General features: G+C 42.4%; 1 protein-coding gene across 1 annotated transcript in view; it reads right to left on the bottom strand.

The window, feature by feature from the left end:
- The window catches only part of SLC43A2 (solute carrier family 43 member 2), a 104,721-nt gene that overhangs the window by 34,797 nt on the left and 55,789 nt on the right, over positions 1–14,135 (bottom strand). The window contains exons 4-5 of the mRNA XM_073616635.1: positions 12,223–12,278; positions 10,439–10,515 (exon numbers count right to left, since the gene is read on the bottom strand). Coding sequence (XP_073472736.1) covers positions 10,439–10,515; positions 12,223–12,278 — 133 coding nt within the window. The remainder of the gene's footprint in view (positions 1–10,438; positions 10,516–12,222; positions 12,279–14,135) is intronic.

Raw genomic sequence — 14,135 nt, 5'->3', positions numbered from 1 at the left:
CCTAGTGTTTAACCCCTTCCCTGCCAGTGTCATTTACATAGTAATCAGTGCATTTTTATAGCACTGATTGCTGTATAAATGACAATGGTCCCAAAATAGTGTCAAAAGTGTCCGATGTGTCTGCTATAATGTCGCAGCCACGATAAAAATTGCAGATCGCCGCCATTACTAATTAAAAAAAAAATTAATAATGAAAATGCCAGAAATCTATCCCCTATTTTGTAGACCCTATAACTTTTGGGCAAACCAATCAATATACGCTTATTGCGATTTTTTTTAAATAAAAAATATGTAGAAGAATACATATCGGCCTAAACTGAGAAAGAAATTAGTTTTTTTATATATTTTTGGGGGATATTTATTATAGCAAAAAGTTAAAAAAATTTTTTTTTTTTTTCAAAATTGTCGCACTTTTTTTGTTTATAGCGCAAAAAATAAAAGACGCAGAGGTGATCAAATACCACCAAAAGAAAGCTCTATTTGTGGGAAAAAAAGGACATCAATTTTATTTGGGTGCAACGTCGCACGACCGCGCAATTGTCAGTTAAAGCGACGCAGTGCCGTATCGCAAAAAGTGTTCTGGTCAGGAAGGGGGTAAATCCTTCCGGGGATGAAGTGATTAAGTTCATGATAAATAGGGGCAAACACAAAAGTGTTCCGTTTATAATTTTGCTCAGTGTATATAAGGTGGACAGAATATATAATGTTGCTAACCAAGCTACAAACTGTAGTGCTCAACCACACACACCTAAAATGGTTCCTTATTTTAGTCATTGTAACCTTATGCTAGTACAGTTCAAAACTGTTTTTATGCTAAGCCAATTCCAAACTTTCATATAACCTTTCAAACAGAAAATATGAACATATTTGGTGACACCCACAGAGAATGTCTGAGGTTCTTGTTTTTTCTCTTCTTTACCATGTCCTCCAAAAACAGTCTGAAGTCCTTGGCCTTGTCTGCCATTCTATGCTCTTCTTTCTTCTGCTCTAGATAGGGAGACACTTATCAGCTCTCCCTGACCTGTGTCTGGTAATGTGCCCCCCTGTAATGGGGCACATTCTCTGAGCCATTCCAAAATCTCTCTGCTTTGCTTTTGTAATAACAAACAGATACATTCTCTCTGGTCTCCTAAAAACTGAGAACATCAAGTCCATCCCTCCTCCCCCACAACCAGAAAAGAACTCAAACAGAACCAGTTCCCTGAGCACACAATCATCTGCGAAAATTGGACCAAATATAATCGATGACACCGATCTTGGCCTTCAATAGAGCCTGTGACGGAGGTAAGCATTTATGACAAAGACATGGCTATCTTTCTCACAATCTCTGACATTTCCATTGTTTAAACTACACAATATAATAAATACACAAGCTGTTGACACCAGTATATAAGACTGGGTTCACACTAGTGCGATGCCAGACATCGCATGTGATTCGCATCGCATTGCTGTGCACATCACATGCGATGTCTGTGCGATGCGAATTCAGCCATACACTATGGCTGAAATTGCATCACATTTCCACCAAAATGGTGCAGGACCCTTTTTTTGGTCTGCACACCCATGCGATCCAATTCCTGTCCGATTTCACAGTTCGCGCTTGGATCTGCGAACAGATTTGGGGGTGTCATTAACTTTACATTGACACACGCAGAGCTTCGCAGAGAGTAGTGTGATCTGCCTGCGAGTGAGATGTGATGAGGTATCCGGCACAGGAATTGCGCTGGTTCCTGCATCGCACAAGTGTGAAACAGGACTAAGGGCCCATTCACAATAGCAACTGCATGTCACATGCAGTTCTGTGCAATGCGATTTCAGCCCATTAATTTGGAATGGGCTAAAACCGCACCAAAAGTAGTGTATCACTTGTTGGAACGCACAGCAACGCATGTAACTTTTGTACCACATGATCAGATAAGGGAAACGCAATGCGTTTTCAACCTGCGTTTGGGGTGTTGTTAACTTTGCACTGACCCCCGCAGCAGATCGCAAAGGGCAGTGTGATTGGAATGCGGTGCAGGAAGCCGCACGGGAACCTGGTTTACCTGCACTGCATTCTAGTGTGAACGGGCCCTAAGAGCAGCTAGTGTTGCCCACAACATGCAAAATTACATAAACTGAGAAACTTCAGGCCTCGTTCACACCATGTGCAGAGACATGAGTTTTTCTGCGCCTGTTTCTAACAGCACAAAGAAAGCAATTGTTCCCTATGTGCCCTATTCACACCACAACACTGGTATCATGTGTGGATTATTTCTGTGCACAAATCTACACAGTTTTCTGGGTGGAAAAATTACTGATGTGGCATCAACATTGTGGTGTGAACAGGGCACATAGAGAACAATTGTTTTTTTGTGCCCTTGCAGAGAATTTATGTTACATATCTGCACAGAAAAGATCCGCACGTGATACCATTATATTGCGTGAAAAAGACACATAGAAAAAATTGACTTTTTTTTGTGTCCTTGAAGAAACGCATGTCATAAATACACCCGTCTCTGTGTAAACAAGTCTGCATGTTTTTACCATCACTTTTTAATTTACACCACCCTACCAGACCTTACAGCCTGGTTGGTGACCTCATATTTCTACACAGCAATTAAGGCAAAGCAGCTTGGTCATCTTTAATCCTCCAGCCTATGAATGGAGGAGCAGGAGGAGAACTAGTAGACCTGAGATCTTCTCTCTTTGGACTCTTTCAGAAAGGCATTGAATTCTAAAGCAGCCTAAAAGCGTAATTACGCACCTATAGCGTTAATGAGCATTTTGGATGCGTTGTACAGGCATGTATGTTGTGTCAGACAACACTCCTCAAAGGACCTGCATGTTTTTGTTTTTTTTTTGTACAAGGCTAAAATGGAAAATGTTCACTTCAGACTCTAAACTATTTTCAACGCTTGTGTGAAAGAGCCCTTTCTTCTGTCAGGATGCTCCCTGTCAGCACATGTTTATGCTGCACAGTTTTATTGGGTTAGAAAATAGATCTTCGCTCTCAAATTACAAAAGTGCCATGAAAACCTGAAAAGGACTAACTCCTTGCTTGTTATGGGCATCAAGAACAGTCCAACAGTTCTTTCTTCTAGTACTTTCCATCATAAGGAATTCTTCTAATTCCCAGCAACTAGGAATATCTTCTGTGCACTTAGACCCCTTTCACACTGCAGCGCCGCTGAAAACAGCACTAAAGCCAGTCGTTTTTGCTGTGTTTTAGCTATGCTTTTGCAGCGCTTTTTTCGGGCGCTAGCGGGGCGGTTTTAAACAAAAAGAGAAAAAGTCCAGTTCTGCGGCGCTTTCAAAACGATTTTAAGGCGCTTTGGAAGTGTTGCCTATTCATTTCAATGGGCAGGAGCGTTTTGGGAGCGTTACTTATAGTGCTCCCAAGCCGCCCCAAAGATGCTGCTTGCAGGACTTTTTCTAATGTCCCGCAAGCGCACCGACCGAATGTGAAAGCACTCATTGCAATGAGCAGTTTTCAGGTGCTTTTTAGAGGCTATTTCTAGCGCTGCTTCAGCGTGAAAGGGGTCTTAAAGTAATCCTATCAGGCTAAAAAAAAAAGAAAATGTACAAAAGAAAAGCAAACCTCATAGCAGATTTGCAGACACCTATCATGGGGACATGGGGGGGGGGGGGGGTTATTTACTAGACCTCAGGAGGGCAAAATCTGCTGCAGCTCTGCATAGAAACCAATCAGCTTCCAGGTTTTATTGCCAAAGCTTGACTGAACAAGCTGAAGTTAGAAGGCTATAATGCACAGCTGCACCAAATTCTGAGTGCTCTAGTTTTAGTAAATACACCCAACTATGTTCTTTACTAATGGCTGGTAGGAACATTAACTATATGGGAGATCCACACATGAACACTACATGACACCAGGAAAGGGTTTGCATCAGCACAGAGGGTTCATCTATTCATCTAATAGCCCTGTGAAAGAAAGGTATCAGAGATGTCACTTGTTTCAGGTGTCAGGCTAATAATGAATAATATTCGTGTAGAACTATAGCAGCCATTGGCTCCTGTAGGGAAGCACGCAGCGCAGTTAGATGTCATGAACAGGCCAGAAATTGCTCTCTGTAGTAAATGCTAGTACCATAAGACATTGTACTCATATGCCGCGTACACACGATCAGACATTCTGACAACAAAATCCATGGATTTTTCCCGACGGATGTTGGCTCAAACTTGTCTTGAACGCGGTGACGTACAACACTTACGACGAGCCAAGAAAAATGAATTTCAATAGCCAGTGCAGCTCTTCTGCTTGATTCTGAGCATGCATGGCACTTTGTGCGTCGAAATTGTGTACACACAAGCGGAATTTACGCGAACGGATTTTATTGTCAGAAAATTTGAGAACCAGATCTCAAATTTTGTGCGACGGAAATTCCGATAGAAACTGTCTGATGGAGCCTACACACGGTCGGAATGTCCAACAACAAGCTCCGATCGCACATTTTACGTTGGAAAGTCCGACCATGTGTACGCAGCATTACATGAAGCCTCTATGCATATACTCATGTTCACGTTACTATTCATCACTAGACCTCATTGTTAAAAACTGGCTCATAAGAAAGTGGTATTTTTGCCACTATCGTGTAGTGTGAATGTAAATAATATTTCTCTCCCCGATCTAGCTTTCTAAGTAAGGCCATGATTGGTTTTATCACATATACTTCCAGATACACTGGCTGTATCTGGAAATACCTCCCTTGTACAGCAGGGATGGGGTGTGAGATGAAGAAGCAGCACAAAGAGCCAATCAGTTTATATGCTGACAAGAAGCATGCTAATAGGAGAAGAGAGCAGAATGACAGAGAGCGATGAGCTCGGTGCTACTTCTTTCATTATCAGGGGCTGGGTGTGTCCAGGATGACCTGAGCTCTGAGGAAATAGGTTGAATGATGCTGGACATCAGACTGAGTGTATCTATGGGCAGAAAGATGTACCAAAGGAAAGTAAATGTAGCAGCAAAGCCAATTTTGTTGTTCTTGTCTTTTAATGTGCCATTCATTCTTATTTGCTTATTTTTAGCTAGCGTTCTGCTTTCACTTACTGTACACTCCGAATTCGTATTTTTCAAATTTTTTTGATGTGTAAAAGAAAAAGATGCTTAGCTTTCATTTTTTATATCGTGCGAACAAAAAAAAAAAAAAAAAAGTTATCAAAACCTGACAGTATGCAGACACCAAGGGAGTGACGGCAAATCAGTTATCACACACTTTTCTGTTACAGTAGTGTTCAATGTTTTTCTGTCTGACAAATGCTGCTTTGTGCATACACAGAAAGATAAGGATTTCTGAGGATAAATGGCAGGGACATGTCTACATTTCTAGATAAAAATATATAAAAAACACCAAGAAAACAGCTACATGTGGAGCTGCTTTCTGGAGGGACATCACAGGAACACTGGCTGGAATTAATGTTTCTTTCAGACCCCATTCACACAGGGACGACTTGTCAGGCGACCTAGTCGCCTGACAAGTCGCCTCCCGTTCTGTACTATGGAGCCGTTCTAAGGGGAGCGACGCAAGTCGCTCCGACTTAGAAAAAGGTTCCTGTACGACTTCGGGGGCGACTTGGGGCGACTTGCATAGACTTTTATGCAGAAGTCGTTTTGCAAGTCGCCCGGGCATTCGTTTGCAGGTCGCCTCGCTGAGGCGACCTGCAAGTCGTGTTGCCCCTGTGTGAATGGGGTCTTACATATAAAGCAGAGTTTAAAGTGATTGTAAACTCTTATTTTTTATTTTTTTAATAAACATGTCATACTTACCTGTTCTATACAATGGTTTTGCACAGAGCAGCTTTGATCCTCCTCTTCTCTCCGGCACTCCTGGATTCTCCCCGCCAAGTGCCCATCATAGCAAGCTGCTTGCGCTACACTTTTGTTTATATAATTCACTTGGACTTTGTTTGTTTCTAGTCTTAGCAGCTTTTTTGATTTTATTTTTTTGAGTGGTTCAGCTCAGCGATTTTCTATATTTCTCAAAATCAATGACAGGCTGACTACATGGCTGTTCCCATGTAATCAAAGGCCTCATTCACATAGACAGACAATGGTACACCCTTGAAGGGGCCGCGTTTACCTGCACGGGGATGCATAGGTGTTCTGTGCACCCAGTCAATTGGGATGCAGTGGCTGCATAGATACAGCCGCTGCTCCTAAGACCCCTTTCACACCGAGCCGCACCGGGCGTCAGCGGTCGTGTTAGCGGCGCTATTTGCCCGCTAGCGGGGCAGTTTTAACCCCCCGCTAGCGGCCGAAAAGGGGTTAAATCCACCCGCAAAACGCCGCCAGAGCAGTGTTTTGCCGGCGGTATTGCAGCGATGCTCCATTGATTTCAATGGGGAGCAGCGGTGGAGGAGCGGTGAGTTCACCGCTCCTTCACCGCTCCAAAGCTGTTGGCAGGACTTTTTCTGACGCCCTGCCAGCGCACCGCTCCAGTATGGAAGCCCAAGGGCTTTCACACTAGAGTGCATGGAGAAGCTGTTTTAGAGTGGTTTGCAGGCGCTATTTTTAACGCTATAGCGCCTGCAAAACGCCCCCAGTGTGAAAGGGGTCTAAGCTGACATCCATGTAGGTGTCGGTGGACCCACACATTTGGAGCAGCGGCTGTAGGCTGTATCTGTGTAGCTGCTGCGCCCCAATTGACAGCAATGGTACTGCGTGCACAGGGATGCATTAAACAACTGTGCATCCCCATGTGGGTAAACATGTCCCTCCATGGGTATACAGCTATGTATGCCTTGTGTGAACAAGGCCAAAGAATGATTACATGTGGCTAAGATGAGCAGCCCTGTACACAGACTGTTTGTGTCTAGGGCCAGATATCGCAAGGCCCGGCTTACACTACTGCGATTTTGAAGCCGACATCCCGGCACGACTTCTTTAACAAAAGTCAATGCAAGTTGTGCCAAAGTCGGACCAAAAGTAGTGCAGAAGGCTTTTTCTAAGTCGGCGCAACTCAAGTCGCTCCCTTTTAGAACAGTTCCAATGCACTGAATGGGGCGCGACTTGTCATGCAACGTGCTCTCAAAGTCGGAGTGCATCTTGCACCAGTGTGAACCAGGTGATTGTTCAATCTGCAATTGCATGCCAGACAGCTGCAGAGCCTCTCAGGTAAGCGGAAACACCTGGCTGTACCTGCTACAAAAGATTGCTGATTGGGGTGGTGTACAACCAGAAACAGCCACATGAATGAGTCCTAAACCTGCCTGATCATCCCCACCCTATCATAATATATGAGACTATCAAGCTGAAAAAATGTGAGGTGTTTCTCCTTCCAACTCCTTCTGTGGCCATTCCTAATGTTCAGAATCAATGCATAGACATTCTCAATGTGCACATTCAACACCCTTCCTCTACTAAATATTATTCATAAGGCCTAAACCACTTCCCCCATGAAAGAAAGTGAAAGAACAGAAGCACACTGATGAGACCAGCTCTCCTCTTCTGTACTCAGTAAGCACAATGCAGAGCAATAGAGCCCTGATTAAATCAGAATGCTGCTCCCCTCTCTCCCTCTCCCAGTCTGAGTGCTGCTCTGTAGAGACTCATAGGACACTGAGGCTGGGTTCACATATTAGCACGCAGCGGCTTACAGCAGATGTCTGGTGCGTCCTCGTTCACCGTTTCAGGTCCGATTTCAGTCCGAATTATAGACTGAATTTGGACCTGAAACGGACCAAAAGATGCACAGGGCTCCTGTGCAAATCACACCGGAGCAGCTGCAGAGATATGCGAACTGGCTTCATAGAGAGCCGTTCACAATCTCCTGCTGTGCGAATTGGATGCGGGGAAACCCTCATGCAGTTCGCACTAGTGTGAACCCAGCCTGATACTGTTAGATTCAGGTATATAAGCTAACCTTACCTAAAAATACAATATGTACAAAAGTGTTTCATATAATTCTTTCACATAAACCTGTGTAGATTTTGTAGCATTTTAACAGAGGTGAAATAATTTGACAGCTATGCAAATCATTTTTTAGGGGGGGGGGGGGGGCACTTATCTTTCAATTATGCTGGGAAGTAACCCTGTTGAAGGATAAACCCCCCTTCTCGCTTATCCGTCTTAAGCCAAGGACGACCCTGGCTTCCTTTCTTTGCAGAGATATTCTTCAGGAACCAGGCAAAAGACGACAGCAGAAGCAGAACTATTTTAAGATCATTTTGTCTAAAATAAGCCAGCATTAACCGTTTGCTGTTATGCTGCTGTTTTTTTTTTTACCATGAAAAGATTTCCGATTAGTCAGGCAGTGTAGACTTGAAAGCTATTTGGGCTAAATTCAGTATGCTGCGAAATCTCAGTACACTTCATTCAGTGAAAAATTCTGTAGGGGATCAAACTGTTAGATATTTGGAGTTTGAATGTGTAGCCCTGACGATCATAATGACAATATGACAAAAGCTCCCTGCTTGGCCAGTTCAGGCAGTATCACTCACTGGAATAGCGATACAACATAGAGATTACTATAAGAACCATAAAATCAAACAAATGAGAACCAGTGCCCTAAAGGGATTATGATGAGTATTACATAAACTAACAGCTACTTATAGAATGAAAAGACTGGATACAGAAAAACAAACAGGGATCATACAGTTGAGCTCACCCATTTTTAGATTAGGGCAATGACACAGAAGACACATTATGGCAGAGTGTGTGTGCCTGTGTTACCTACTGGCGTCCCTAAGCAACAAGACTCCTCACAGTACAGCCCATAATCGCTGCTGCAGCTGATCACAGTGATAGAACCCATAATGTAGACGTCATAAAACTGCTGACTTTCTTTCTCTCTGCTTATAACTGACAAATTACCACCAGTGTACTAACACTGTCACAGAAGTGTCAGCATTTTGGACAAGAACGGTCATCTTTTTCAACTCCAAAACAGTGGATCTAATACCTAAGCTAGACGTTTGTAATATTAAAGGGGAACTTAACTCTCTAAATCAACATTGCCCATTTTTAATCCTTATGCTGCTAGCATTAGTAAATAGATCGGAAAGTATTTACTTATTGTTAGACTTTTGTTTTACATTTCTTCAGTTACTTCCTGGTTCCATGCCTAGGCAAATTATGTCATATATCCCACCAGTCTTCAGGAGGGGAGGAGGGGTTTTCTCAGCTAAGCACACCCTTCTGCCTGCATGCCTAAACTAAGGCTCCGTGCACACTGAAGCTCAAAAAAGCTTTTTCTGGATGCCAGATTGCTGGCAGAAAACGCTGGTTGAAAAACGTGCCTTTAACAGCGTTTTGTACAAGCGTTTATGAGCGTTTTTTAGCGTTTATGGGCGGTTTTAATAAAAATACACAGAGGGCACTCCGAAAATCCCACAATGCATTCAAAAAAAAAAACGCAGAACGCTAATTAATGCGCTTTTTGAGTGTTTAAGCGCATCTATCGTCGTTTTTTGGCGGTGAAAAACGCCAATTTGAATGCGAATTTCTGGCGTTCAGAAAAAAGCCCATAAACTCCACTGCTCATTAAAGCTAAAAACGTCCATGTGTACATGGACACATAGGCTAACATAGAATAGAGTTTATGGGCTTTTAAAAAAAATGCCCAAACTCCAATAAACTGCCGTTTATCAGCTCCAGTGTGCATGGAGCCTAAGGGTAGATGGATTCCAGGAAGTAAATGCTACATGGATCATCTGCCCTTTCTCAAGACTAAGGATGATCTCTGGCGTATTCGCATGCTGCACGTGTCGAGCCCGCCAGGAAGTCGGCACAGCGCAGCGCTAATCAAAGGCAGTGAGACATTTCCTGATGTGCGGCTGCAGAGATCGGGAAATGTCTCACTGCTTTTGATTAGCGCTGCACCGTGCCGACTTCCTGGCGGGCTCGGCACGTGCAGAATGCGCTCATCCTTACTCAAGACAGCCCCGGCCAGACATGCTAGAAGGGTGTTTTCAAAGTGACTTCTCAGAAAAATAAAGCTTAGAGACATGGATGGATGGGTGAGTTTGCTTTAAATATTAAAAAATGAATTAAATTGTGTTTTTGGTTTGTGGTGCTCAGATGCAGTGTAGTTTAGCTTTGAAGACTTTGGGATTGATTTACTAAAACTGGAGAGTGAAAAATTTGGTGCAGCTCTGCAAAGAAACCAATCAGCTTCCAAGTTTTTTTTTTTTGTCAAAGCTTAATGGAAGAAACTGAAGTTAGAAGCTGATTGGCTACCATGCACAACTGCACCAGATTTTGTAGTCTCCAGTATTAGTAAACCAACCCCTTTGACATTATATATGTACACATTATCATGTCACAAATGTTATAAGTGCAAGAAAATAATTAGGGTTGCTCTTAGCAACCAGTAAAATATCAGCCTCAATATTACTTTCTTTGTTATAGATGATATTCCAGTGTATTCAATGATATCAGTCATTTTCACAGTGAAAACGGAAAATGTAATGACACGTGGAGCAGCAGCTTCATACTTACTGTAAGAGATGTAAAGGTCATACACATTCCACCAAAGCCATTCAGACATAAGGCTACGAAAATCAGCACAGACAGCGCTGTAGTGGGGGGGAAAAAAAAGGCATGGATCATTACCGACTATGGCGTCCAAACGTACATGTCCTATAAACATTATTAAATATGACTGTTGTCTGTATTGCTCATTGTAAACAGGTGTCAGAATAAATATTAATTAATTTGCAGTTTATTAAACCCTGAAAAAAGGACGATGGTGAGTAAATGTTTGTAGAGGTGGGTTTAATTGTTTCTTCTTGGACAGGCAGGATCATGGTCTATAAACTAATGTCCTAAAGGGTACAACACATCTAAATTTGTGTTGTGTACTATTAGGTCCATTTATAAAGAAGGTAAGGCCTTGGGGTTCTCATACCTCTGCATAAAAAAAAAAAAAAAAAAAAAAAAAACATTTATGAAGCCCTGTGATGCACATTATAGGTGTGCTTAGAGCTCCACCGGTTTCAGAATTCCAAAGCCAGCAGGACACTACCAAAGCCTCCATTTACATTGGCGCAATTTGCCGGCAATAGTGTCCCAATCGGTGCGACGTCAACTGCGCAATTTCCAAAAGTAGTTTGTTCACTTTGGGGGTCATTTCAATGGACATCTGTGCATGAACCCGCACAGATATCTTTCAAGTCGCCCCTGAAGTCGGACTGAAATGCAGCTTTGAATTTGTGTGAGTTCAGATGAACTCGCATAATTTCAAAGCCGTGTTTAGTGTGAACGAGGGCAAAATGAATGAAGTTAAATACAAAGCCAGGAGGACAAACTGGTCAAATAGCTTGTCATGTAAGACTTGCCTCTCCTTCAATCACAGTTTTATGGCACAACTCAGGATTGGCCTTTATCTTATGTTAGAAGTCGTCCCCGCCAGGAGAACAAATCCAACGGTACATTCAGCCTGCCCATACATAATTCGAATCTCAGCAGGTTCTTGAACCGACCGAGATTGGAAATGCCTATGGCCGGCTTAAGTAAGCAATTACTGTGCTTGTCACATTGTATTTATTTTTTTATGTTAAGGTAGAATCTTATTATGTGCATCCTCTAGGCAAGGACAACAAATTGGTACTATTTGGATGCTCTATGCACATCACAAGTTGTGACCATAACACATGCATGGAACATGATTGCATCCTATAGCAAAATTATTATAGAGAGTATGACTGTTGGGTGCGCATACATCTGTGTGACAGCATGAACCTGCATTGTAAGGGCACCAGTTAAAGCAGAGCTAAACCCTCCTATTCTTGACAACAGTGGTCATCAACCCTGTCCTCAGGACCCACTAACAGGCCAGGTTTGCAAGATAACTGAAATACATCACAGGTGATATCATTTGCTGCTCAGTGATTGCAGTATTCTAGTCTGCATCTCCCCAAGGTAATACATAAAACCTGGCCTGTTAGTGGGCCAAGAGGACAGGGTTGATGACCACTGCTTTACAGCCAAGGAAGCTGCCATCTTAGCCTCTGTTTGATCAGCAGCTATCAGGGTGCTGCACATGTGATCAGTTATGACATCAACCATTTGATGGCTTGACAGTTCAGTTGAGAGCACAAGCAACCATGACCGTTTTCACCCACAGCATGCTTTGAATATACTGTTTTGGGACATAGTTAAATCAATGGGTTTAGTTCATAGCGATTACTTTCTACTCTTTTTCTTTTTAATAAATCAAAACTTCTGCATTAAGGAGTTATAATTTAATCATGCAATTCATGTTTTGTTTTAGTCTTACTTACAGTTGGGATTACTTGATCCATATGCAATAAGCAGGCAAGAAACACCAAAACTGGCACTGAAACAAAAAGAAAACAAGTTTTTTTTCTTCTGGCATATACGATCACTCGTATTCACAAAAATAAAACTGGTGGTATTTATTAAATGCTGGAGAGGTAAACCATTAAAAACTGTGGCGCTATCCTAAACTTGACACTATATACAGTGCAAAAAAACCTAATCTAGTGGACACATATTTACAAGTGTAAATTAAAATGAATCAAAAATAAATACACCAAATAAATACAATACCTAAAGTGACTCAGTGCTGATACTACTCACAAATTATATGTGTCACTCCTTCTCCGATAAATAAATATATAACAAAACAGCAAATAGCACCATGTACATATTACATAATGACTAAGTGACTAATATACAATAAATAAAATCTGTGAAAAATGCACACATATGTGTAAAAAGTCCGTGATAGTGATTCAATGAATATCAACTGTGCCACAGCAAGTCCTTAGTGTTTCTTGAAGTTAAATGGAACCTTCCACCACACCTATGTGTTCAGTGCTCCCTCTCCCAATAGACAGTCTCTCACCAGCTTTCACTGCCTCCACTTTCGTATGAGGCTAACAAGCATAGGAGTTTCCAGGCTACCAGTAGGGGTTAAGTGTATTCCATCCAGAGATTCGTTCCATATAAAAATGAAAAAAAGCTCCCAATAGTGTGATAACGTAAAAACTTTTAATAACGCACACTTCAAGTAACACTTCAAAAGATGCACTCACATTGTGTAAAACACTATAAAAGCACAGCACAAATCCACGGCAATCTGCAGACTGTAATATCAACATAGCAACCTGGACAAGCCTTCCAAGGGGGTATGCGGTCACGGCGGACCCTGCCACAGCTGACGTGTAAGAAGTCTCTCTCACCCTCTCCTCAATCGCTCGTCCACCGGACCCACCGTCTCCCCTGATAGGCAAACCTCAGAGATCGCTTCCTCCTGTCACCAAGTATGTGGTGTTTAATCCTCGCTCGGCCACGCCCCCAACATGTTTCGCTACGCCTGTAGCTTAATCATGGGATCCCATGATTAAGCTACAGGCGTAGCGAAACATGTTGGGGGCGTGGCCGAGCGAGGATTAAACACCACATACTTGGTGACAGGAGGAAGCGATCTCTGAGGTTTGCCTATCAGGGGAGACGGTGGGTCCGGTGGACGAGCGATTGAGGAGAGGGTGAGAGAGACTTCTTACACGTCAGCTGTGGCAGGGTCCGCCGTGACCGCATACCCCCTTGGAAGGCTTGTCCAGGTTGCTATGTTGATATTACAGTCTGCAGATTGCCGTGGATTTGTGCTGTGCTTTTATAGTGTTTTACACAATGTGAGTGCATCTTTTGAAGTGTTACTTGAAGTGTGCGTTATTAAAAGTTTTTACGTTATCACACTATTGGGAGCTTTTTTTCATTTTTATATGGAACGAATCTCTGGATGGAATACACTTAACCCCTACTGGTAGCCTGGAAACTCCTATGCTTGTTAGCCTCATACGAAAGTGGAGGCAGTGAAAGCTGGTGAGAGACTGTCTATTGGGAGAGGGAGCACTGAACACATAGGTGTGGTGGAAGGTTCCATTTAACTTCAAGAAACACTAAGGACTTGCTGTGGCACAGTTGATATTCATTGAATCACTATCACGGACTTTTTACACATATGTGTGCATTTTTCACAGATTTTATTTATTGTATATTAGTCACTTAGTCATTATGTAATATGTACATGGTGCTATTTGCTGTTTTGTTATATATTTATTTATCGGAGAAGGAGTGACACATATAATTTGTGAGTAGTATCAGCACTGAGTCACTTTAGGTATTGTATTTATTTGGTGTATTTATTTTTGATTCATTTTAATTTACA

The sequence above is a fragment of the Aquarana catesbeiana genome, linkage group LG02 (genome assembly GCF_042186555.1).
Source record: "Aquarana catesbeiana isolate 2022-GZ linkage group LG02, ASM4218655v1, whole genome shotgun sequence".
NCBI classification, from domain to species: domain Eukaryota; kingdom Metazoa; phylum Chordata; class Amphibia; order Anura; family Ranidae; genus Aquarana; species Aquarana catesbeiana.
This window is presented reverse-complemented; position numbering and strand designations above follow the sequence as displayed.